Here is a 26,728-nt window from a genome sequence, read left to right as displayed (position 1 = left end):
CCCATTTCCCTTCTCAGAATAGCTTTATCCCATGTTGCATGTGTCAGTTAACAACCTTTCAGCCAGGTTGTTTTGAGAACATTGGCAGTTGCCTCCTTGTAAAAATTTAATTCCCTTCCAGAGCTTAAAGTAACACTCTTCCTTACAACATCAAACTGAGCAAGGCTTTCATTAACACCTAACAGCTTGGTATTCCCTGAATTTACCCTGCAAGATATTGATTACCCCAGAAGATTCACTAAGAATTTTGAGTTTTAAAGACAACGGAACGTGCAGTGGGTTGGAGACTAGTGTGATTTTATGAGCCAACACTTGGGCAACAAACTATAGGTGAAACTAAAGATGTACGTTTGATGGATGGGTGACACACCTCCGAACCACCAGTCACAGAACTCTACACAACCAGGCAAGATATGGACTCCTCTCACTAATGTGCTTGATTCAGACAGGCTAAGGAAAGCAGACGCACGCTGAAATGACTGGTCTTGGGACCAAGGCATGGTCTGCTAACTAGCAGAATGCTGAGTAGCGCTCGGGCGGGAAGCCAACATTCGGGTCGTCAGGCAGGAAGGCAGCCAGAAGCCAGGAATCTCAGCCAAATCAAAGGTCAAGGTGAAAGTTAAGTCAGGAGTGAGACCTGCCAGAAGAACTCAGAGCATTGATGGATGCATCAGATGCTGGAGTCAGGCTGTGAGACAGACTTCCATACAGAAGGATATGGAAATGAAGGTAGTCAGAATTTTAGGGATGATCAAGAACTCTGCAGAAGCCAAAGTAGGTGAAGTGGGGAGAAGCATAAATATAATCCCACTTCCTTAAGTGATCTCGACCCTGAGGCAAGCTGTCCTGGGTTCGGGTTCTCCTATTACAAGATGGACACTGTGGAACTGGCTCAAGACAGCTGGGAGCCTGAGGGAAGACCCTTGATCTCCACGTATTAGGGGGCTGTATTTTTAAGGGAACAGATGCCCACTCTCCTGTAACTTTTTGGTAGTTTAGTGACGGTGACCTCACAAAATAATGTGAGCAGCAGATATAAACACAGCTGTTGATCCCGATTCTTTGTGGTGAAAAAATTGGACGACCAGAGAACTGATTAAATTGTTCTAGTTTTGTCCAGTGGAAAACTCTAGTTACTAAAAAGGCGATATAGGTATTTTTATATTTATATGCGAAAATATCCACAATCTACTGAGTGAAAAAAAAGCAGGCAATAGACAGAAATATGTTATTATTCGAGTTAGAAAAAGATTGATGCTATTGACATATACACACTCATGCATGTGTGTACATGCAGGACTGCAATTCAGCCAGAACACACAGTCATACAGACGTACTCTTTGTTGATGTGTCTGTGCCTTTGATAGGTCGGTGCCTTTCCTGTACCAGTTGTTACATAGTTTAAATATTTTTCCTCTGTATAGTCATTGGAAAATACTCCTCAACGTGCTGTGTCCATCTTCTTGTGGGTTCTGGGCATTTCTACTGTTTTCTCCGTACTTTTTCATAATGTTTTACAGTTTGCATATGTTAATTTTACAGTCAGAATAAATAATAAAGGTATTTTTATTTTGGAAAAAAGTTATATTAGATTTGCCCAAGCAAAAAAAAAAAATCTTTTTTTTCAGAAAAAAACTTCTCTTTCTTTAGTATTTTTTTTTTTTTTTTTTGCTGTTGAGTTTTTTGGGGTTTTTTTGCCACGTGGTAAGCGGGATCTTAGTTCCCTGACCAGGGATCGAACCTGTGCCCCCTGCAGTGGAAACGAGGAGTCTTAACCACTGAACCGCCAGGGAAGTCCCCCCAGAAAAGAGCTTCTGACATGGATAAACATAGCAAGCAAACTTTTCCTTTGGTCTTTGAGAAATTTGGCACTTTTTCTTCAAAATTATCGTGCCTTCATGGGAACTGGCTTCTTAATTATGGTACCTCAAATATCAAAACCTCATTTTTTTTTTTTTTACAAGATCACTAGACTGCTTAGGCAAACATAGGGAGCCTGGTAGGTCTAGATTTCACGGCTGACGAGTTCTCTCATGGATATCCTTTTGGTCTAGACAAGGAAATAGGGACTGGATGCAGAGACACTTGGAAGGGTTGACAGCCCATAGCTACAGGGCCCTCTTTAATGAGCTCCAATGGCAAACTGCAGTATGATATTTTTTGGTCAAGTCCCCGGCCTCTGCCCTCAACCACTGGACCACCAGGGAAGTCCTGAGCTATAGGGACCTTGCGTGGCATTTACAGAACTGAAGCATTCAATGAAGAAGGCATTCATCTTGTACTACAGTGAATGTCAAAGGTGGCAGCTGTTCAAAGATGCAGTGGGTTGCCTCACAAGGGGGTCTCCAACTGAATGTCCCTCCCTTTTCCAGCCCTCTCAGGAGGTGGTGAAGGAGATGATACAGTTCTCCAAGGATACGCTCGAAAACGTTGACAAGGCTCGCTCTGAGGGTTTGTACCACGAGGTAAGAATTCATTTTTCTTTTTTTGCGGTACGTGGGCCTCTCACTGTTGTGACCTCTCCCGTTGCAGAGCACAGGCTCCGGATGCGCAGGCTCAGCGGCCATGGCTCACGGGCCCAGCCGCTCCACGGCATGCGGGATCTTCCCGGTCCGGGGCACGAACCCGTGTCCCCTGCATCGGCAACTCACTGAAACTGGGTTTGAGGAGAGCACAGGCAGCCTGACAAACGTCCTGGGGCCAGGGGTGTCTGTGATATCGGGGATGGAGGAATGGAAATGGCAGTGGGTGTCTTGCTTTCTCGCGTCCTGGCTACAGTGTCCAGATCTACTAACTGTGCATTCAACCCTGGTTCTAGAAACACCAGGCGTTCTCAACTGGCTGTACACAAGAATCATTGAAAAAATCCTGATGCTCAGGACAATTCCTCCAGAACCTCTAGGAGTGGGACCCAGACATCAAGATTTGTAAAGCTCCCGAGTGATTTCAACAGGCACCTAAAGTTGAGACCCACGGCCAACACTGACCTGCAGAGCACGTGCCTGCACTGAATTCACAAAGGCAGCTTGTTGGAAGTACAGATTCCCGTGTCTCACCCCCTAAGGTGTGATCCGTCTAGTCTGCAACAGAACACAGGGACCATGAATCAGGATTTTTTCCTCCAAGCTCTTTAGACAATTTGGTAGCTAGGTTTGGATGGCACTAGGGCATGGCAAGGTGGGAGATTAATTTCTGTTCGTTTCTATCTGCTTTTCTCTGATCTTCATTCGCCTCCTTTCCTCACTCATTCTTTGCCCACTTTTGAGCCCTTACTGGGGTGACCAACACACGACATGCTCCTTGCCTCCCGGGAGTTCTGTCAGGTTGCGGGGAGAGAGTCCCATGAACAAAGTGTTGCTGTACAGTCCGGAAAATCTATGGCAGAGGCTCGCGGTAGGAGCTGGAGCTCCGGATTCCATTCCTCTGTCGTCTTCTTCGTTTGTCCTCTTCCCTGCTCACGCTTGGTAGGGTCGGGTGCAGGGCTGGACGCTGCTCATGGGCTTACAAGGATCGTCTTCAGGATAGATTGTTTGCCAGCTCACAGTTTGCCACGCCCCTACCTGGCTGCCTCATGGGCCTCTGGGAGAGTCTCAGAGAAAACTGGTTTCCACGCATTTGAAATGGAAAGAATTGTGTGACATTTCTCCCGTGAGAGTGGCAAGGGAAGGAGGGGAGAACTGTGAACCACTAAAATCTAGAGACCATCTGACTCTGTAGGGTGTAACTGAAGATATGTCTACACATGAATCAGTTGGAAAAGCCTGACTGTAAAGCCGCTTGTGGTCGGGCCCGTCTTCTTCCTCACCAGGACCCATGTGGCCTCCTCCTGATGGGTCGCCTGGCCTCTCTCTCTGCCAATCCCTCCCGTACACTTCGAGCAGGGCATGACTGTCCAACCTCACTGTGCATAAGGGCCACCCAGGGGCAGATGTGAAGGATGCCACGGTCCCTCCCCCGGGTATTCAGTTTCAATTGGTCTGGGGTAGGACTCAGACATCGGGATTTAAAAAAGCTCTCCAGATGACTCCAGAGCACAGCCAGGATGCAGAATCATGGGAATGATGGTTAAGATAAAGCTCCACTGCTTGATTTGAATACTTGCTCCATTGCTCACTTTCTGTGTAACTTTGGCAAAGCACTCGCCGCTCTGTGCTTCAGTTTCCTCGTCTGGGAGAATGGGAATATTAGTAGTGCCTATCTCATTGTGTCGTTGTGAGAAGGAATACATATATATGTAGGAACATGGCTTTCATAACTCCCTGCTGACTTCTATGATAACTCCTCATTCTGCCGTATCAGCTGTGTCTCCCACTGTTACCCTTGCCATCCCTACATCTTAGCCAAACAGGGCCATTTTGCTATTCAGATCACAAACTTGTGCTTTCCCTTCTCTGCCGGTAGTTTCCTCAAGCTTCGAAGAGTGAGTGTCCAATGCCATCGTGATGCTCCCGTATGTGAGTCAAGCATGTGCTCTGGTGCAGGGATAACAGACAGGGCCTGTGTCTCCTAGGTTGTGAAGTTATGCCGGGAGTGCCTCCAGAAGCAGGAGCCAGTGTTTGCCGACACCAACATCTACACGCTGCGGCTGTTGAGCACCGTTTCCGAGGTCCTCTCCTACCTGCAGGCCTTTGAGGAGGCCTCACACTACGCCAGGAGGATGGTGGATGGCTATATGTAGGTGACGATCCTGGGTCTCAGGTAGTCTCCTGGAAACGTGTCTATTCCAGGGATGGCAAAGAGATGGCATGCCTGTCGCTACCTCTCCCTCCTGCGCCCACAGCAGGCATCAGTAATCGATAACTGTCCTCTTTATAACTGAGTCTTTGTATCGTGGTGTTCTGAGCAATAATGTCCAAAGAATCAGATTTGATACCTGAGATGAAATCTATTTGTCATCCCTGGTCTTTCCCAAATCCTCCAGCTTGTCTATCATTTGGGAGGCATCTTCTGCTTGTGGTTTCCTTAAGGCTAAATCTGGCTTGATTTTAAGTGCTTAGAAAAGTTTCTCCCCCCTAACAATCAACAGAGGCAATCTTGTCAGCTTTAGATTTTATTTTTTTTTTTAAAAAGTGGGACTTCCTTGGTGGTCCAGTGGTTGAGATGCCTCGCTTCCACTGCAGGGGGCGTGGGTTCCATCCCTGGTTTGGGAACTAAGATCCCACATGCTGCACAGCAAGGTGCAAAAAAAAAGAGGTGTCAGCCATTCTTGCTTATAAATTGTAAAAGGCAGCTCCTTTGCCTTCCCTCTGCTAATGTCCTCTCTTGCCTTATGTGTCCACATGGGCATGTGGATTTGTATTTCTGGCCAAATGAATATGTTGGCATAAGAAAGTTGCATTTTTCTGAGTGGATGTTACTCATAAACAAAATCTGGGAAAACTGTACACCATGAGAAAAGGAAGTCCTGTTAAGAGAGTGCCAAGGAGGTGAAGATACAACCCTGTCCCAAGAAGGACATTCGAATTATTTTTTTTCCCCTGAACTTCCTAGCCCGTTCAAAGGAGGGCTGAAGGCTCCCAGCTCCTTGTACTCAAGTTCCAAGTACAATCCTGACCCCGTTTCCCCATTAGGACTTGGCTCAGTAGCTAGGTCGGAGCCTCAGCTCTTGCAGCCTCACCGCGTGGGGTGTTTGGCATCTCAGTGCATCTCTGTGTGCCCTAGTCTCCCCTGATGGTTGACGCCTCACAGCGCTGGTGGGAGAGTATATGGACTTCATCAGTGAGGTCACTTTATAAGTTGTCAGATGTTGTGCAGATAAAAGGTAGGTTGGGAATATGTGTCATCATTACTTGCTCTGCCCCTGCAGGAAGCTGTATCACCCCAACAATGCCCAGCTGGGCATGGCCATCATGCGGGCAGGGCTGACCAACTGGCATGCTGGCAACATTGAGGTGGGGCACGGCATGATCTGCAAAGCCTACGCCATTCTCCTGGTGACACACGGACCCTCCCACCCCATCACCAAGGACTTAGAGGCAAGTGGCTTCTTGGGGCGAGTCTGGGCTCTCTGAAGATGGAAGCTGAGGGCTAGACTCTGCTTTTGGAAAGACCCTAGATTGCCTGCTAGACCAGAAGGGAATTCAGAAATGCTTAGTCCACTCCCCTTGTTTTATATCTGAGCAAACTGAGGCCCAGAGAAGGGGAGTAACCTGTCCTTGGTCACAAAGCGAGTGGACAGCAAAATTGAGGCTTGAACGCTGGGATGCTCCAGGCCTGGACTGAGAAAACCTAATGGTGTACATGTGTGTGTAGCACGTACATTAGAAAACGTGCCGCATGGAGTAGAGTCAGGGAGCACAGGCTCTGGGACCAGACTGCTGGGATCCAATTCCGGTTTGACCACTTTCCAGCTTTGTGGCTACAAATATTGAGTGTGTGGGCCTCAGTCTTCTCATCAGAAAAATGGAGAAAAAAGGGTAAGGTTGTGGCAAAGGTTCAATGAACTGATGTGTGAAAAGCGCTCAACAGTATCTGGTGAGTGGCATGCTCTTCATAGCTGCTGGCTGGCTTTGTGCTTCGAGGGCTGATTTATTTGAAAGTGACGGGGTTCAGAGGACTGTCCTCAGGCAGTAGTATAGGGAAAGAGGACAGACTTTGGTGTCATAGAATGTATGTCAGTACATTAAGCTTGTCAAATACAAGTGTTTGTCATTGTATTCACTGCTCTAACCTCAGCCCCTCAATGAAGCCTGGCCCTTGATAGATATTTCTTGAATTAACATATGGGAGAATGAGGGTTTTTCTGTGTCACATAGAAATAGTAATCTTCCCGGCCGTTGTAAAGTACAAGGGAATCTCACCCATTTCGTGTATGAGGAAACTGAGGGCTGAAGGGATTAAGTCACTTGCCTGATGTCCCACAGTGTTGATGGGACTTAAGTTCAGGAACCAGGGTTCAAATCCAGGTCCCCACCTAGCAGTTCCTAAGAACAAACATTCTCCGCTGAGAGCATTCCCTCAAGCTACTCTCTCAGGGGTCTGACTCCCTCTTCCTAACAAATGGAGTCCACTGCCAGGACATTAGACTCGCAGTGTATGAGTGTGTATGTGTGTCCTCTGGGGAGGTACAGTTGAATCTCAGTGGCTGGGAGCCACTTACCCCATAGTCTGTCATTTCCAAAAGGGCCAAGGTAGGTCAGAAACCAACACATCCTGGGGGTTTGTCCTCACTGTTTTCGGTGTATCCGCTCCCACAGGCCATGCGAATGCAGACGGAGATGGAGCTGCGCATGTTCCGACAGAACGAGTTCATGTACCACAAGATGCGTGAGGCCGCCCTGAACAACCAGCCCATGCAGGTCATGGCTGAACCCAGCAATGAGCCGGCGCCGGCTTTGTTCCACAAGAAGCAATGAGGACCTGCCTGGTGGGAGAGGGGCGCCGTGGCTGGGGAACTGGGGAGACATTCTGGAGGTGGTGGGTTTCTGGGGAGACCCTTGATGAGGAAATCAGCGTAACCCTCAGCCTTGTTGCCGCGGGAATGTCCTACTCTTTTATCCCAGTGTCATTTCGGTTCATTTCAACTCAGTTCAATTCAATTTAACCCTATCCCAGACCAGTCCAACTCCTCCTACAAATATTTATTGGGATAAATATTTATAGGGATAAAGAAGCTCCAAATGTAGCTGGAGAGGCAAAATGTAAACAATTAAAGCACAGTGTGATAATAAATGCAATGGTAAACTCTATGGAGAGAGGGAGTACAGTGGAGGGCATGTGTCTGGTGTGTGTGTGTGTGTGTGTGTGTGTGTAGTGGTGAGGGTGTCATGGAGGAGATGACATCTGAGCTAAGGGTGGCAGGTACCTGGAGTCTCAGGTGGCCGCTCACCTATCTGTGCAGGTGTCTCTGGAATATTCGGGATTTGCTGACTGGGATGGGTGATGTTCAGTTTCCTCAGGCGAGTGTGGAGTTATGAAGAAGAGACTGTCTTTGGGCCTTTCAGGTCCTACTCAGAGAACTGAAACTTCTTCAGAAGGGCACGTATGCAGAAGGAGGGCTTTGCCCAAACCACTTGAGGCCTCAGTTTAAAGTCTGGGTTCCCAGCATTATTCTGAAACTACTTCTAGAACACAGAGAGGGAGTGTTTCCTTTCCACACTCTCCCTGCCAAGCCCTGTGATTCCCATGACGTGGGGCTACTTGGATAATAGCTGAGATTTTTCTGACCATTGGCCTCCTAGGATTGGAGAAGTCTCTTCAGGGTGAAGTTGAGGGAGAAACTTGGAAACCCACATACCTGATGATCATGGGTCCAGCGGAATTGGCCTTTGCGTCTTTTATTTTGTCACGTGTGCCTGGGTGGCCTTTACCAGCTTAGAGTTCATCACTGGCCCCCAGTAAATCTCTATTTTTTAGTAACGAATAATTATGACTTCCCTTGCTTGATTTCTTTCATTGTCCATTCCCTGGGTCCTCTGCTTTCCTTACCAGAAGGAATGTCTAGTCTGGACTCTGCACACCTAGGTGAGGACCTCTCTGGGAGTGTGACCAACTTGCCCTCATCTCCTGGGAGGCTGCTCTGGTTTCCACCCAAGAGTGTGGGTCTTGGGAATCAACCGATCTAGTTGTCCCATTGGTCTGTTATCTTCTGGGATCCCAAACTTCTCACGAATGTTTTGGGGGATCCTGGACAAAAGCCCCCCCCCATTTGAGAGTGTCACCAAGTCTTCTCTACTCTCTGGGGCCACCCTTGACCCCAGAGCTCTAGCTAACCTCTTGAGGTCAGGTGATCCCATCAGGCTCCATATTTGTCATCTGTGCCTAAAGTGTCAGTTCCTCCATCCCCACCCTTTCGTCCTCAGAATGATCCACTGCCTCCCTTGTAACCTGACCAACAGCTCTGCCAATGTGCCAAAAACTTTGTCCAAAAACTCTGCAAAGGTGCCGCCTCTGTGCGGAATACTGGCACCTGGCACCTGGCTCTTCATTGAGGACACCTGCTGCTTCAGAACTTTCACAGGGAGACTGACAGTTCTTCTAAGCTCACGTAAGGATGGCTCCAGCCCTCTGCCAGGGACCTAACTGTGCCGGTTCAAATGGTCTCTCTTCTATCCTCATATGAAACCTTCCCCCAAACGTCTTCCCTTCCTTGTCACTGTCACCTGCCACACCGCTGGCCATTCCCCCACATTCAAGGCCTTCTTTTCCGTCCCCTCTTCCTCAGATTCGGTGTCTTCGAAGTCCACTTTCACAGACCATCTAAACCACTTGTTTTACAGATTCTTCATTTACTCAATTCCAGGTGTCTTTCCACTTCCCCCATTAAAACCCTCTCTTAGTTACACCCTGGACACTGTCATCCCCCATAATTCCTCCATTTTTTGGCCGCCCTCTGTGGCATGCGGGGTCCTAGCTCCCCGACCGGGGATCGAACCTGTGCCCCGGCACAGTGGAAGGGCGGAGTCTTAACCGCCGGACCGCCAGGGAATTCCCAATTTCTTCATTTTTGATGTCTGACTCTCTGGTCATTGCTTTCCATCTGTTCACTTCTCTTTTTCCTCCACCCCTGATTGCTAGATGGCATCGTATTTTCTCCAGTGTGTCCCCCCTCCTCCTGTCTTCACATCCTTCCAGATAACCAGGGCGTCAGCCTCTTTTTCTTTTTGCCCATCCCCCCTTCCTACTCGGCAGAGTCCAGGCCTGGATGAGTTCAGCTGTCTTGTTGTTCCTCTGTTGCACCTGGAGGTCTGAGCACAGCCAGGAAAATGGTACCTCTCACCTCAGGAGCATCCACGGCCTCTTCTCCAACCTCAGCTGGCCTTGGGGTGCAGCCCAGGCGTGCTCCCTGTGCTTCTCCCTTTGCCCAGTGGTTATTTCAGGTCCTCACTCCTGTCCTTGAGCGAGTCCTCTGCTTTCAGCAGAACCTCATCTCCTGCTTCACCCAGAGGCCAGGAGATGGGGTTCCTCAATTTCCTCTTCCCGCGTTCACACATGTTGTGTCTGTGCTCATCCTTCCCGCTTCCGTCTCACACCAGTGGAATGAGAGCCCCTCTCCTCCAAAGCCAAACGCTCCACCTGTGCTTTGGATCCCATCCCCTCCTAGGTCCTTGGGGCCTTGCTTCCCGTTTATTCCTTCTCACCCTGGATTCTTCACATTTCTCTGTCTACTGGCTTCTTCAAAGCAGTTAATAGATGTGCTGGGGAAACTCTGATCATAATCTTCAAGGCTGAGTTGCTTTTTTTGTTTTTTTTTTGCGGTACGCGGGCATCTCACTGTTGTGGCCTCTCCTGTGGAGGAGCACAGGCTCCGGACGCGCAGGCTCAGTGGCCATGGCTCACGGGCCCAGCCGCTCCGCGGCATGTGGGATCTTCCTGGACCGGGGCACGAACCCACGTCCCCTGCATTGGCAGGCGGACTCCCAACCACTGCGCCACCAGGGAAGCCCAAGGCTGAGTATTTTTAAAAAAGGCTTTGTCTCCCACAGTTATTATCTGCCTTCCTTTACTTTCCATTTCTTCCTGAACCCACTGCAGCCTGGCTTCCTGAGTCCATGAATGTGGCCCTTCCCACGGTTGACTCTTGGGGGGACTTTTCAGCCCTCATGTGATTTGGCTTCTCTGCCTCAGTTGGCATCACAGCCCATGATTTCTGGGCACCACATCCTTTGCGATGATCCTCTAATGAGGTTTCTCCCCTGGCCCCGTTTCTCTCCTGCCCCTGGCATTTCCTGGAGCTGGTTTTGTTCATTCGGGTCACTCTCAGTTTGTCTTCATCTCTCTCTGCACACCCTCCCCCATGAGCTCGGCCAGGCCCTTCGTTTAATCACTGCCGTGAGGCTGATGTCCTTAAACCTGTATCCCTTGACCTTGGTCCGCATACCCTCAGCCCCGCATACCCTCTTGAACATTCTGCAGGCCCATCAAACTTGGTGTGTCCAAAAGGAAGCTCTTTCTCTTTCCCTTCTCTCCACCCCGACACCTGTTCCTGCTCAGCGCTGCCCTCCTTCCACCCCTGAGGAGAACATTGACTTCTAGTCACTTCCTGAGTATCTATCGCATCTGAGACGTTAGTCAGGTCCCTTCAGTCACGGGTCCCCAGGTGGCCCATGTTCTTCTGTGTCTCTCTGAGTTTTGAAACATTCTCTCTAAAATACCCGAAACCTGCCAACTCATATTCATCGTTCAACACCCACTTTGGAAATCACCCCTTCTGTGAAGTCTTCCCTGAAAGCCTCAGAGTCAGCTGGCTGCCTGTCGGAGTCTGTCCTATTATCCTTGAGTCTCCCATCATCACACTCCCCTCATGGCCCTATAATTGCCTTTTCACTTGTCTGCCTCCAGCGTCAGATCGTGAGGCTCCGGAGGGCGGGAGCTTTGTTCCTTTATTCATCTTTCTATCCCCAGAACCTAACACAGGTCCTGGGACATAGTAGGTGGTCAGTTAATGTGTATTGAATGAATGAATGAATAAGTGAATGAATTTGCTTAGATCAGAGCAGAAGAGACATGAAACTGTGTATCTCGAGTTTTTATGTTATTGCAGTCCACAGAGGCCATTAAATTTTCTGTATTTCCAAGCAAATGAGTGTGGCTTCTTTCCTTCTGACAGTCTATTCATAGAACCCTCTGTCATGATGGAAATGTGTTCTATCTGTGGCCAATACAGTAGCCACTAGAATCATGTGACAATGGAGAACTTGAAATGTTTCTAATATGAATGAAAAACTGAAATTTTAATTATTTCATTTCAATTATAATAGCTAATGTGGTTAGTGGTTACTGTATTAGACAGTGCAGTTTTAGAGAATACTTCAGTGTAGTTCTCAAGATTATGGACACTGACACAAATTAAGTTCATATCAGCTCTCCTGATATTAACTAGATGACCTTGGACTGGTTATCTCATCCATGCCTCAGTTTCCTTATTTCTCCTTATCACATAGTGTTGCTATAAGAATTACATTTTTGGGCTTCCCTGGTGTTACAGTGGTTAAGAATCCACCTGCCAGTTCAGGCAACACGGGTTTAAGCCCTTGTCCAGGAAGATCCCACATGCCGCGGAGCAACTAAGCCCGTGTGCCACAGCTACTGAGCCTGTGCTCTAGAGCCCACAAGCCACAACTACTGAGCCCACGTGCCACAACTACTGAAGCCCGTGTGCCTAGAGCCCGTACTCCGCAACAAGAGAAGCCACTGCAGTGAGAAGCCCGCGCACCACAATGAAGAGTAGCCCCTGCTCGCCACAACTAGAGAAAGCCCACATGCAGCAACAAAAACCCAATGCAGCCAACAATAAAAAATAAATTAATTAATTTTTAATAAAGAATTACATTTTTTAAATGTAAGGCTCTTAGAACAGTGCCTGGCCCATCGTAAGTGGTCCATGAGCATTCCAACCATGCTTCTATCAGGGTGTCCCTTCTCCTACTAAGAAAGTGGAGGTGAAGGGTAGAGACAAGCAGTGGTATGCTGGACCAGCTCGAGACAGCCAACCGCATACACTTCTTCCCACCTCTGCATCTATCAGCATCATGTTGATAGCCCGCCATTAGCCACAGTGGGAATATTTACATCATGGTAATCGGTTTAACTCTAGAAGAACACATTAATTTGTAGTGTTGTCAATCTATAAGTATGGGGTTTGCTACATAACTGTAGCAGAACAGATACTTAGCAAGACCATTAAAGAAATCTTTACTTCAGCTGGGGTGAGCTCTGCATTCTGAAACCTCTATCCCGCAGGGCCTCACAAACAAGTCTAAGACTCTGATTACTACCCCTCCGACTAACCCACTTGTTCACTGCCTCACCAGTGTATTGACAGACACGTGTCTTAAAGGCCAGATATAACCACTGCTTGGGAAGATTGCTCAGGGCTTACTTCTCAAGGATGCAGAAGGGAATCTGTATGGAGGCCCTTGGGGAAGAATCTGTTTCTTGTCTTTTCCAGATTCTAAAAGCTTCTTCTAGAATGCCCACACTCCTTGGTTTGTGGCCCCCAGTCAACAACACACCACTCCTTCTCTGACCCTCCTGCCTTCCTATTTACTGACAAGAATACTTGTGATTCCACTGGGTCCACTGGGATAATCCAGGATAATCTTCCCTTTTCAAGGCCTTCGCCTTAATCACATCCGCAAAATCCCTTTTGCCATGTGTCACTGGTCTGGGGGGTAGCATGGGGACATCCTTAGAGGCCATCATTCTGCCTAGCACAGCAGTCTTGTTACCAAGTCCTCAGACCAGTCATGCAGACACAGCAGCAAGTCTCTGAGCAGAAGGCTTGGGACTCGCATCCTGATCTCCAGGCACCAGGAGAATGAACCTTCCTTCCCATCCATCACATTGACAGCCATGTCCAACTTACCTTCTTTCCCTTCCTCATTCACCCAGCTTGAACCTATGATGGTGCAGCATTTCCCGACCCACAATGGTTTGCTGGTAAACATTCAGCAACTAAGTTAAGAAGAACCCGATTGGTAACGTTTGCTGATTTTTCTCAGTGTAACTATTCTCACCATGGCCAGTGCCAAGCTCCCAAGCTGTATGTTGAGTCAGGAGCTGCTCCTAGCTGCCTCCAGTACCCCATGCGACCCATGCCAGGCGGTCGGCCCCTTGCTGGGGCCCTTCTGAACTGGAGAAGGAGTCCCTGCCCTTCTCTGGGAATAAAACCTCTCGGTGTGTGACCCTAGAGATGCTGGTAGTCAGACTCACTGCTGCCTGGAAAGTTCTGGGAGAACACAGCTGGCATCGAGGGAGAAAAATGAGTTGACAAGGAGAGAGAGAAGTATTGATGACGTTCTTGTAAGGCTTTGGATCCACTCCTGCTTGACAGTTACATGAGTCAGTGAACTACCCCGTCCCACCTTTAATTTTGGCCTAAGCCAGTTTATGTGGGTTTCTTTTTCTTTTTTAAATTTTAATTAATTTATTTATTGGCTGCGTTGGGTCTTCACTGCTGCGCGCAGGCTTTCTCTACTTGCGGTGAGAGGGAGCTCTTCGTTGCGGTGCGCGGGCTTCTCATTGCGGTGGCTTCTCTTGTTGTGGAGCTCGGCCTCTAGGTGCGCGGGCTTCAGTAGTTGTGGCACGTGGGCTCAGTAGTTGTGGCTCACAGGCTTTAGAGCGCAGGCTTACTAGTTGTGGCTCACGGGCTTAGTTGCTCCACGGCATGTGGGATCTTCCCGGACCAGGGCTTGAACCTGTGTCCTCTGCTTTGGCAGGCGGATTCTTAACCACTGCGCCACCAGGGAAGTCCTAAGTGGGCTCCTTTGGTTCGCAGCTAAAGGAATTCCCATTGTGCTAGTTTGTCTCCATCTTCCCTTCCCTACGTTCCTTCTCCACCCTTCTCTGCCCGGCTCTGCGCCCAGGAGGGCTGACTTCTGCTTTCTTGTTCAGCCAGTGGGAGGCACTGGCAGGAGATGGGATGGTAGAAGGAGAGAGAGGTGGGTGTTATTCCCCACCATGTTCCCTCTTCCCTGGCCCCTCCCTGCCTAACCAGCGCCTGTTGGGTGGTTCTCGAAGGGTCCCAGCTCTCACTGAGCTCCAGTAATGCTGTCCTCCAGGTTGCCACTTCAGGCCCATGGGTGGTAATGGTTTTCTGTGGTTGCGGGTCCCTGGGTGCCTCACCTACCCCGTAAGCTCCCCTTATTCAAACCACACCTTTGTATATGGTGCTTTCATTAAATTCTCATCAAGAAAACCCTTTTGCGTGAGGCTTATTTCCTGCTGATACATCCCTGACATGTATCTTTCTTTTTAAAAAAATTCAAGTATAGTCGATGTACAATATTACATAAGTACAGGTGTACAATATAGGGATTCACTAGATAGGGAGTAAGTTTTAAAAGTTATACTCCATTTATAGTAATTGCAAAATTCTGACTGTATTCTCCATGTTGTGCAGTATATCCTAGTAGCCTATTTTATACATAATAGTTTGTACCTTTGACTTCCCCATTTCTATATTGTCCCTCCCTCTGCCTCGTCCCCACTGGTAATCACGAGTTTCTTCTCTCTGTGAGTCTGCTTCTTTTCTGTTATACTCACTAGCTTGTTGTGTTTTGTAGATTCCACACAGAAGTGATGTCATACAGTATTTCCCTGACATATATCTTTCCAATTTACTTCTCACACCTAGTCACTAGATCCCATTGACTCTAATTCCTAAATGTTCGTGAACCTTTCCACCCTGCTCCATCCTCACAGGCACTGCCTTGGTTCAGGTCCCCAACATCTCTGGCCTGGACCATCGCCGCTGTCTCTTCATAGTCTGTCTGTATTCAGCCGTGGCCCTCTCTTTGATCCTCGACACCATGGCCAGAATGATTTTTCTACAGTGCCTTTAGTATCATGTTCCTCTTGCAGCTGAAAACCCTTCAATGATTCCCTATGGTCTCCAGGGTCAAGTCTAAACTCCTTACGAGAATATTCATGACAGAGACTCTGTGTCCTTCTCAGCCTCATCTCTTGCCAAACCTCCATTTATACCACACCTCCCTGCCAAGCAAACACACTCAGATGCTTTGAGAGTCGGCTGAAACATCACTTCCGCTGAGACATTTTCTGAGGCAGACAGGCTCTGGTGACTGTACACGTCAGCATCACAGCACGGATCATACTGTCGCCATGTGGCTTATGGGTTGGTCTCCCTGCTAGACATCACGTCTCCCAGGAATTACTGTCTCCTCAGAGCTTAGCATTGGCCAGCCCTGATCTGGCTGAATGAGTCTAGGTTGTGGAAAAGATACATGTAATTCCACATCTCTGTGTTTTACTGGTAAGAAATACTAGAAAATCATAGGATGGTCAAGATGCCTCTAGTATATATAGAAAAAATGGTCTGAAGATTGAGTATGAGCTGTTATATTCAACCCCCCAACCCCCCCCCCACAAAAAAATCACTTTCTTTATTCTAATGACAATCAGTTGAAACAACAACAACAGAAATGTCTACTTTTGTGTGGATATAGACACCAAAACTGACTCTTTACAAATCAATCCGCTGTCACAGGGGAAGAGCCGTCTCTGGTAGTGGGATGCCCACAGGACAGGCGGAGGGAAGAGGGAGGGGTCAGAAGAGACTAGGGGTCCAATTAAAACTAGCTGATACCATCAACAGCTGTTTATTCAATTTATTTAAAGCAGGCTTCGGGCCCAGATTTCTCTAGGCACCTGTACGAAATCCAAATTCAGCATTTAAAATGAATTCTCCTTTTCAGGCAAAAACATACAAACAACACCCTCCTAAATCCAGAGCTGTTCCCAGTTAGGAGGAGATTTTGGGAAGTGTGTCAGATCCCTAGAGGCTTTGCTGAGGAGAAGACCTCATTTCTACTACTTTGTGCCTCCTGTGTATTAAGAGTCAAAGAACGTCAGATGCACCATTTATCAGCTGGGTGGTCCTAAGCAAACCTTGTTTCTTCTCTGTGCTTCATCTGCTCACAGAGGTTAATTTCTCTGGGCAGTAACAGAGCTTCTGCTACTAAAAGTCTAAACGTCAAACCCAACCGCAGTTCCCTAGGAATCCAAGTGGCAATGATGACATGTTTTATTTGCATGGTACTGGCATCATTTCATGGGATCCTTACAAAAGCTATGAGAGAAGGTGTTGTATTGCCCATTTTACAGATGAGAAAACTGAGGTCCAAAATCATGGATTAGTTAACTAGAACCGTGCCTTCAAGCCCACTATTTTTACTTGAAATCATCTGCTTTTTAAAAAGTCATTTTAAAAAAGTAGTTCCACAAAATTAGTTCCTTGTAAGAGATTCAAACAATAATGCAAAAAGCTCTCTTGACCTCCCACCCAATTCCTGTTCCTGCCACAGAAGTCATGGCTATTATCTGGTGTTCCAGCCATCCATGGTCATAGACATATCTGTATATCTATATAAATAGATAATTTTGTTTCGTATTTTAATAAAATTTACATGATATTGTACTGTTGATATTGTTCTGAAACTTACTTTTTTTTTTTTAATGCTCGGTCTTAGAGATAGTCCTATAACAGTACATATAGATCTACTCGTCCATTTAATCTACCAAAGGTTATTTCAGAGTGTGGCCATAGCGCAGTTTAGCTAATCCTTTTTTTACTGATGGACATTTGTTTCCAGTTTGGGGCTGCTGCATTTTTTATATGCTTCTTTGTGCCTGTGTTTAAACACAACTCTAGGGCGATGTACAACAGTGGCATTGCTAGGTGCTAGGAAATTCGCATTGAAAATATTAACGGATACTGCTAAGTGGTGCTCCAAATGGGCTGTACCAGTTTACGTCTCCACCAACTGATGGGAGAGCCATTCATCACATCCTTGCAAACACTGGATGTGGTCAATCTTTTTACGTTTTACTAGTTTGATTTGTAAAATGATATCTCATCTTACATCCCTCCTCTGTGATTAACAGTGAGACTAAGGATATTTCATATTGTGAATTCCCTGTATATGTCCCCAACCCACTTTTCCATTGACTTGTTGGTCTTATTGATTTGGGGGAGGTTTTTATATTCTGTCTATTAACCTCTGTTATGTAAGCCACAAATATATTCTCCCACATTATTGCTTCTTTTTGGAAACTGTGTTTACAGTGTCTTTCTTTCATATCAAATTTAAAATTTGTAAGGTGGTAAAATGAATTAATCTTTCCCTTCATGGATGTTGCACCTCGTTTAAGATGGTCTTCTATACTTCAAGTTATTTGTCTATCGTCATATCTATTTCTAATATTTCATATTTATTCATTTAGCTCTTTAGTTCATCTGGAATTTATTTTGTGAATGGCATATTGTAGTCTCCTATTAGTTGTATCTCCCCCTGTATCTTCCAACTCTGAGTTCTTACTGAAACTCTGAAGCACTTTCCTTAAGTCTGCCCTAGTTCCTGAAATAATTGTCTCCCATTTTTTCCCCCAAGATCCTGCTCCATATGGAAGAAGGAGGGCTAACATATGAGGAAAACTATAGAGCAAGGAAGGAAGAACTTCATCCAATAGACTGGTGCAGATAAAAAGCCAGAGAGGGAAAGAGTACTTTCAGCTGTACAGTTTAGGAAGCCTTCTTGGAGGAGGTGGCACTTAAATTATGAGAGGAATGAGAGGTTGTTTAACTCGATTGCAGTGTATATTATAGGAAGGGTGTAAAGCTAGATAAGGTGGGACAGGACATAATGGAGCAAAGTTCGGCAACCTATGGTCCATGAGTCAGATCCAGCTGCCACAGCGTGCAGGAATCTTAGTTCCCTGACCAGGGATTGAACCCACGCCCCTGCAGTGAAAGCGCGGAGTCTTAACCACTGGACCTCCAGGGAAGTCCCCACCTGTTTCTATATGGTGTGGGAGCTAAGAATGGTTTTCCATGTTTAAATGGTTGAAAAAAATCAAAAGAAGAACAATATTTTATGACATAGGCAAATGATGTGAAATTTAAATTTCAGTGTTCATAAATAAAGTTTCATGGGAACACAGCCATGCCCACCTGTTTGGGTATTGTTCTGTGGCTGCTTCAGTGCTACAACAGCAGAATTAGGGAGCTGTGGTAGAGCCTGGGTGGTCCACAAAACTGAAAATATTTTCTTTCTGGCTTTTTACAGAAGAAGTTTACTGATCCCTGTTACGGAGCCTTGAATGCAGGTTGAGGAGTTTGACTCTTATGTGTAGGGCAATGCATTATGATCAGTGCTGTTTTTAGGGAAGATGACAATTTGTGGGGTGGAGATTCGCAGGTGAGAGAGAGGCAGGGAGTTGCCATAGTGGCCTGTGAAACAATGCAAGTAACGAGTAACGGGGTTTCAACCCCAGAAGAGGGAAAGTGGGAAAGGTGACAGATTCATTCATTCATTAAAGCATCTTTGTTGAGAGCTTTCTGTGGTCTGGGCACCGTTCTGAGAGCTGAAAGATATAAGGTAGAGATGCTCGAGCTTGGTAGCTCTTTGGGTGTGGGAAATGAGCTCTGTGTTCATTTGCTAAGGATGCTGTAACCAAGTACTACCGACTGGGCGGCTCAAACAACAGACATTTATTATCTCAGAGTTTTGGAGGCCAGAAGTGTAAGATCAAGGTGACCAAAGCTACGCTCCTTCTGCAAGAAGTAGGGAAGGATCTGGTCCAGGTCTCTCTGCTAGCTTCTGCTAGTTCCTCGGCTTGTGGTTGCATAACTCGTCTCCACATGGCAGACTCCCTGTGGGTGTATGTGTTCAAAAATTTCTCCTTTTTATAAGGACACCAGCCATATTGGATTAGGGACCCACCTTACTCCAGTATGAGCTCATTTTAACTTAACTGATGACATCTGCAACGACCATGTCTGAATAAGGTCACAGTCTGAGGTAGTGAGGGCTAGGACTTCGACATGTGAGTTTTGGAGAGATGCAACTCAACCCATCACAGCTACCAGAGCCTGGTACAAGGTGCCGTTTGGAGAAATCCCTCTTCTCCCATATTCTGCTTCTGCCCGCAGCATGGAGGGAATTTCTACCTGAGATTCCTCTGTCTGCTTCTGGAAGCTTCTCACTCAGCCCTCCTCTAGGAAGGAGAATTGTCCCTAGGTGGGCCAGTGCCCGATCTTTTTGTTCATGTCCCCTGGTGGGTGGGGCTGCTGTGAGCATAGCCTCCCTTCGCCTGCCCAGTGTTTCTGCTGTCTCTGTCCCCATGGGGATGACCCAGCACACAGCTCGTCTCATTCCAGCTCCTTGCCATGTGGCTGACTGGGACAGCTCATTCCAGGGCTGCTCTACAGATCCAGCCACATCATGTGTCCCTTACAGGGTCACCTGAGCAGGCAGCCTGGGGTCTGCTTTCAGGCTGAGAATCAGACCTGACTCTGTAGGATGGAATGTGCAGGTGATCAAGATTTACAAAAATAGAGGTGATCGGCGTTCAATAACCACATCAATGAAAAGAGGAAAACACACTTTCTAAAAACAAAGTTCACTTTATTACATTAATTGTATATACTAAAAGGATGTGAAATGCAGACTTGTCTAAATTTTCTTGCTGATTCTCTTGAAGACGATGTCCCCCAGTGTCATGGTCTGAAAGCCAGAAAAGACATCATGAAACACTCATCTGATGTTGAATTGTAAGTGATAGTTAAGCCCCCAGTATGCTAACATATGTAGTAATTCAAAGACTCCTCTGTTTTCTATAGGACCGGAGGAAGGGTTGGCAATCTTTTCTAAAATCCCATTGGTCACTTTACTTCCTCATGTGCAGAGTTGTCCTGCCTTTTACTGAATTCCTTTCTACATCAATGACTGTTACAGCAAGACCATCCAAACCAGTCCAATCTGATCCAATTTCTCAAAGTTTCATTGAGCACCTACTACGGACCAAACATGTGTTGAGCACTGAGGACAAGTGTATGGGGAAACACCTGGGCATCCAGCCTGGGACTTAGTAGGTAGTGCATAATTTCCCTCCCAAAGCTGTGGAGCCTATAAAAACATTAGATTCATTGGATCCGTAAGTGTTTGAGTTTTTGAGCGTTGCTCCTTTCTCCCCCAGCCCTTCCCTCCTGCTGATTCTCTTGAACAAGACTATGGCAATGATGTGGGGTGATGTCATCAGGGTGAAAAGGCAGCCCTTTAGTTTCAACAGCAATGAAATGGAACGGAAAGATCTAGGTTTGAACCCTAGTTCTACAACTCATTAGCTGGATGACCTTGGACAGGTCAACCTGTCTATTAAGTCCCCCATCCTGCCTCCTCACAGGAGATGAGAGGAATAGGGGCAATGGATCATATCAAAGACACTGGCCAGGACTGAGTCCAGGACAGCTTATCTCCCACTGCCCTGCAGGTGCCTCTCTCTGCTGTGAATGTGCTGGAGACCGCAAATTTCATGGTTGACCCTCACTCTCTCCCTCGTTGAGGGATTTCTCCCCTTGAGCAGTGTTCTGCCTCTGTTACTCCCCAAAATACAACCTGGGGGTAAGGAAGAGCTGGGGGGACACTGTACTATAACTGCAGGAGAAACACTGTACTATTCACTCCCATATCGGGGAGAGGACGTGGCCGACAGCCAGACACCAAGGGTGAAGTGGCACACACAAACCGGAGTGTCAGGTCCATAAGCTGCCATGAAATTGCCGAGAATATGATTCTCCTTATAAATGCCCAAAGGGCAAAGGCATTTACTGAGTTCCCTGGGCTTGCAAGGCAGATGGAGGCCTCTGTGTTCATTGGTTAGTGACGCAGAAGGGAGGGGTTATGGCCAACAATTACTGCAACGTCATAAAATAGAAAAAGCAATGAAACAGCCCAACTTTCTGCCAAACCAAGCCTTCCTTGAGCGTGGGTGCTGCGTCCATGGGAAGGTTTCTCCATGAATCAGAGGACCACAGGTGGGAATGAATGGATTTCTGTCCTCCAGCCCGTGAGCGAGACTTGTGTCCACATCCCAGCAGAGTCTAAGAAGTGTGACCTGTGCTGGTGGCTTTGCACGACCCTGTGTCTCCTACCAGGCTCCTCTCCTACCCCATCCTATTTGGGTGTTGGGGGAGGAAGGGGAGAGGAGGCAGGGGATGGCAGTGAGGAAGGAAGGAAGTGGGGGAGGTAGGAGTGGTCGACCCTGACCAGGAAAGTGGTGGTGGAAGGACAGCCTGAAGGAACTGGGAGAGGCAGGGAAGCACCAGCTGGAGCCAACACCAGCACATGGGGGGCTTTTGGTGAATTAGAAAAGTGTGCCCCTTCCTTAAGACACCATACTTCTCTATTGGAAAACTGCCCTAACACACTGCACTGGTTTTATTAGAACAAGATGACTTACTAGCATGCATTGCAAGCCAGTAAGAAATGTACAAAGCTCCCCCGTCTCCAGTAGGAGCTGGCTTCTCCTAGGGTGGTGCAGTGTATCGCCGTGGACTGCTGCCCTGTGAGACAGATCCAGCTCAGAGGAACCCTAGCTCTGCCATTTCCTGGCGGTATGATTGCCTCAGTTTCCCCATTAAGAAAGTTCAGTGTTGGTGGGAAGATTCGAGATAATGTGTGAAAGCTTCCTGGGCGCAGCAGGTGCTCAGTAAGTGGTAGCAGAGATGGACCCCTGGCTGCAAGCACGAGGAACCACAAGTCAGAGCGTCAACTTACGCTGATGGCTGTGTCACCGTTGAATTCAGTCACGGACTTGATGCCTTTGAGAGTTGTCACCAGTTTATTCTCACCTTCCAGCTGAACCACCGCCTGCATGGAACAAAAGGAACGGCCTGGGAGGAAGGGTCTGCGAGGGAGTAAACCTCTCGCTCATGAGGTTGGCTCCCCCGCATAGGTCTCTGCTTGCAGCAACCAAACCCTGTTCTCTGGCTCTGAACAGAAGTGAGGTGCGTGTAAGAACTGAAGAAAACGGCAGGGCTTCTTTTGCCAGACTTTTCATCTATGGGATGTGATCTAGGAGTCAGCATAAGACCCCTAAGCTGTCTCAAATCAAACACAAATAAAATTGATTCAAGTCGCAATTCTCCAAGCCAATGGAGGGAGGGAGTAGTAAAATTCAAAATCCTGGCCAGCTGGAAGAACACATATTTTTGCTTTGTATTATTTTATATTATTCCTTCTAGCACCTTTATCTTTCCTCTTGCGTTCTCCTTTTCATATGCATCCAGGAAGAGGTAACAGAAACCCAGCACGGAGCAGAAGACACTGGCCAACGTTAAAATTTGCCTCCAAAACGGACAATTGTAAAAGGCCTGTGGTAAAACCCATGACAGCCTGCCCCTTACCGTGGGCCGTATAAGAGAATTTCCCTCCTAAAATGTATCGCACATTTCCTGACCTGTAATGTTATATCTAGAGAAGCAGAAATCAAGAGCCAGCAGAAGAGGTAAAAAAAAGACCAACAGTTGTGCGGAGACAGATGCACAAAGTTGTCTGGGGTCAGGGGATGTTGGGGGAGAGGAGTGAAGATGGCCACTCAGTGGTACTGGTGGTGCTGGGGTGTGTGGGGTTTCGGACGGAGGAACAGAGGCCCTTTGTGGGGGGCGCCCCCCTGCCTGGATCTCCCTGCCACCGCCTGCCCACCATCACACATCCCACACCCAGCTCTCATCGCACACCTCAGCCACAGCCCAGCGGAGGTGACACCGCCCCGCCCGCTGCCTTTGTTCTGGGAAGGGTGACTGTGCCCATTTCACAGATGAGGTAGCAAAGTCTAGGGGCTCATTGACCAACCCACAAGGCTTGGTCTGAAGGCCTGCTTTGGTTCTTTGGTGTCACAGGCACCTCCTTCAGGAAGTCTCTCCCCACGACCACCAGCTCCAGGCTCAGCAAAGCCATTTCCTTTAGCTCACGGATGAACTCAGGGCTCTGTTAGGGGTTTTGCACAGACTGCCACTTGCCCATTGCTGGGCCTGGGAGATTCTGAGTCTAAGACTCCCACTCTGGGCCTGGTTCCCCATACCCTCTATATGGGAGAGCTCGGACCCTTGGGCCAGAACTCCTCCAGAGGGTCGCAGGAAACTGGCAGCTTCCCTAAGAGCTTCTTCCTTAAGAGCTGTCTTTGTCTCTCTGCCTCTCACCCCGGCAGTGGGTTCAGAGATAGGGTATCAGCAGTGGGAATTGTGAGGTGGGAGCCTTGAGGGAGGAAGCCTGGGACCAGGCTCCAGGGAAAGTTCTGGAAGCAGAGGGTGGCTCGAGGGGGCACCTCCTACCTTGACCTTCTCCCCAGTCAGGAATTCCATCTCACACTCCTCCCCCAAGGTGAACTCGTTCTGGATCACTTTGGAGCCAGTGATGATGGTGAACTTGAAGTGGTTTCCGTTATGCACGACTTCTGACACCCCCTTGATGTCCTTCCCCTTCTGGATGAGTTCATCAGGCATACCTGGTGGAAAGCACTGGAAGTTCAGAGGTGGGCAGAGGTGGGAGCTGCAAGGTCACAAGAGAAACCCCGTGATGTGGAGGGGGAGGGGAGATGCCGTGTTTTCCCGGAGGCCCCAGCACTTTCTGGAGTCCTGTGAGCAGTGTGGGTTTTGACCTCTGAAAGGGAAGGTCAGTGGCCTGACCTGGCCTGATCTCATGTACCTACTATCTTGCCAGTTGGTTTATAAAAAAAACACACCCCTCTGCCCGGGGAAGCTTTTCTCGGCCGAGCACCTGCTTCTTACTTGCTCTCCCTCTTCGTTCCTCCTACTTTAAAGCCTTCAGACTTTGCTCCTTTGAGTGTAAAGGATTTTGTCCTCCACATTCAGGGGACCATCCAGCTTGTCTCCCAAGCCAGGTCCCCCCCGAGAGTGGAAGGGGAGCTCTGAATAATTATGCCAGAACGGCAGGCACACACCCAGACTGTGCCTGGCAAACCTATGTCCCCCTATCCTTACCTCCACCTCTGCCACTGAGGCTCCTGAGGAAGATGGACAAGGTGTCCCTTGCCCGGGGACAGAGCTTTACGAATTTCAGAGCATGTCTATGTTGTTACATGAATTGAGCTTCATGAAAACCAGGTGCATGGACAGCGGTGGGGAGGGTCCTGTTGCCCAAGTGGGGGATGCAGGACACAGAGAGGTGTTACGACGTGCCCTACAGGAGAAAGTCCTAGCTCTCAGCTTCCCCGAATCTCCTCCTCTCTTTGCCTCTGCTGTCTTCCCCACCCTCTCCTCTCAGCATCCTTCCTTGTCCCCCCGCCCCTTTGCTCCCTCCCCCTGGAGGACACTCCCCTCCCCCAGCCCCACAGGGGACACCCGCTCATCTCCCAAGGCTCGCCTTCGTTCCTCCCAAGGCTTCCCTCGATGCCCTCCCAGGACCACCACATCCTCCTGTAAGTGACCCGGTGGGGTGGGGCGAAGGGATTTTAAATGTGTCTCTGGGAACCAGAGCCGGCTTCAAATCCCAGCTCAGTTTGGGATTACTGCCTATGTGACCCCGGTTGGGATTACTTCACCTTTCAAGGCCTCAATTGCCTCAATTATAAAATGGGAAAAATAATAGTATCCAACTCAGAGTCTTCTGGTGAGGCATTCACGGGATGTTGCCTGTTCAGGGCTTAGCACAGGGCCTGATGCTGAGTCAGCACTCAGGACACGTTAGCGCATGCTTGACTTCATTTATTTCTTCTCTTTTTCTCTAAATTGTGACCTTGGAAACGTGGCTTATTGCTATCTGTCTCCGTGGTATCTGCCCAGCACAGCACTCATCTCAGCGTGCGGTTGGCCTTGAATCAAAGTTTGTTAGAAGAATGAATAAATGGGGCTTCCCTGGTGGCGTAGCGGTTAAGAATCTGCCTGCCTAGTGCAGGGGACACGGGTTCGAGCCCTGGTCTGGGAGGATCCCACATGCTGCAGAGCAACGAGGCCCGTGAGCCACAACTACTGAGCCTGCGCGTCTGGAGCCTGTGCTCCGCAACGGGAGAGGCCACAACAGTGAGAGGCCCGCACACTGCGATGAAGAGTGGCCCCCACTTGCCGCAACTGGAGAAAGCCCTCGCACAGAAACGAAGACCCAACACAGCCAAAAATAAATAAATAAATATTTTTTAAAAAAGAATGAATAAATGAATGAACGAGTGAATGAACAGGGTCACACCATGAGGTACCAGTAGAGGCGGCTTCAATCCAGATCAGACCCTAGTTCAGTGCTATTTCCACTTGCCTAAGGCGTGGCCTTGTGCAGGGAGGACTAGCATGCACTTCGAAAGTAACAGAACAGGACCCCTGGTCTGTGTAAAGCTTGGACCGCTCCTCGCATCCAGACCTCAGGACCCCAAAGCGCCACCACGTGTAGGACCAGACCGTCATGGCCATGGCCCCCAGCCTTGGCCCAGCACTCACCGACTGCCTTCATGAAGGTCTCAAAGTTTTCCTGGCTCTGCACTTGGTACTTGCCGGAGAAGTTCATGGTGGCGACGAAGCTCCCTTCACAGCTGAGTCAACAGCTCTGCTGGCAGGGCTGCCAGCGTGGGCTGATTTATAGGGGGCTCCTTCCCCTTCAAATGTAGGTCATAGGTCAGCCGCTGTCGACTCCTTTATGGCCAGGTTCAAACATTAACTCCTGAGAGCAATGGTCAACGATTAAAAAAAACCAGGCTGGGCGCAGCAGTGATTTGCTCCAATTCAGCAAACCTTGATGAGAGCCAATCAGGTCAAAGCCCTATGGCTCTGCAGACTTTAAGGTGCTGCTATCCCATGAAATGTGTGTGTGCGTGTACGTGTATGCATACATACCTACACACGCATATATGTGTGTGTGTGCATGTGTATATGTATTTATACGTATATACGTGGAGATGTGTATGTGTACGTGTGGATCTAGATTTAGACACTCAGAAAAATACCAAAGAATCCCTTTAATCTCAAAACCTCACCTTAGTTACCTTATGATCTCTTCTCATCTTTATCATCACACTAAGTTAATTTTTACCAAGTTGTCATCAGTCCCTAGAGCTGCTTTGTATTCTGGGAATTCCTCACAGGCTCCTCCACAGTCCAAATCAATCTCCTTTTGGCGACTTTCCACTAACCACTTTGGCAGGGGTTAAGAATCCACCTGCCAATGCAGGGGACACGGGTTGGAGCCCTGGTCCGGGAAGATCCCATATGCCGCGGAGCAACTAAACCCGGGCACCACAACTACTGAACCTGCGAGCCACAACTACTGAAGTCTGCGTGTCTAGAGCCTGTGTTCCGATACAAAAGAAGCCACTGCAATGAGAAGCCTGCTCGCTGCAACTAGAGAAAGCCCGTGTGCAGCAAGGAAGACCCAACACAGCCAAAAAATAAAATCTCCTTTTGGAAGTGTGAAAGCGTACCTTTACACCAGGTGTGTGGGGATTGAGATGCATTTAATTAGGCAGGGACAAGATAGGGGAA

The 26,728-nt window shown here is 48.2% G+C and overlaps 2 protein-coding genes across 3 annotated transcripts in view; one reads left to right on the top strand and one right to left on the bottom strand.

Moving 5' to 3' along the window:
• SMYD1 (SET and MYND domain containing 1) overlaps positions 1 to 7,671 on the top strand; it is a 38,297-nt gene extending 30,626 nt beyond the window's left edge. For both annotated transcript variants that reach the window (XM_030837419.2, XM_060309486.1), the window contains 4 exons: positions 2,373 to 2,465; positions 4,511 to 4,674; positions 5,807 to 5,975; positions 7,197 to 7,671. In XM_030837419.2, the coding sequence (XP_030693279.1) occupies positions 2,373 to 2,465; positions 4,511 to 4,674; positions 5,807 to 5,975; positions 7,197 to 7,355 (585 nt within the window). In that variant the 3' untranslated portion in view covers positions 7,356 to 7,671. The remainder of the gene's footprint in view (positions 1 to 2,372; positions 2,466 to 4,510; positions 4,675 to 5,806; positions 5,976 to 7,196) is intronic.
• Positions 7,672 to 19,916: 12,245 nt separating this feature from the next.
• On the bottom strand, positions 19,917 to 25,757 carry FABP1 (fatty acid binding protein 1). Its single transcript, XM_030837548.2, has 4 exons — positions 25,691 to 25,757; positions 23,576 to 23,748; positions 22,020 to 22,112; positions 19,917 to 19,967 (listed from the first exon to the last, which is right to left on the bottom strand). Exons 1-4 carry the CDS (start codon positions 25,755 to 25,757, stop codon positions 19,917 to 19,919), a joined length of 384 nt encoding a protein of 127 aa, XP_030693408.1.
• Between the last annotated feature and the right edge of the window lie 971 nt (positions 25,758 to 26,728).

Source organism: Globicephala melas, chromosome 12, assembly GCF_963455315.2.
Source record: "Globicephala melas chromosome 12, mGloMel1.2, whole genome shotgun sequence".
Classification (NCBI taxonomy): Eukaryota; Metazoa; Chordata; class Mammalia; order Artiodactyla; family Delphinidae; genus Globicephala; species Globicephala melas.
Note: the sequence above shows the minus strand (reverse complement) of the source record. Positions and strands in the feature narration are given on the sequence as shown.

Coding starts and splice junctions, on each gene's coding strand:
- FABP1 (XM_030837548.2), bottom strand. CDS start 25,757: ATGAACTTCTCCGGCAAGTACCAAGTGCAGAGCCAGGAAAACTTTGAG. Junction 23,749..25,690: donor GACCTTCATGAAGGCAGTCG/GTGAGTGCTGGG, acceptor GCTTTCCACCAG/GTATGCCTGATGAACTCATC. Junction 22,113..23,575: donor TGACTGGGGAGAAGGTCAAG/GTAGGAGGTGCC, acceptor TGTTCCATGCAG/GCGGTGGTTCAGCTGGAAGG.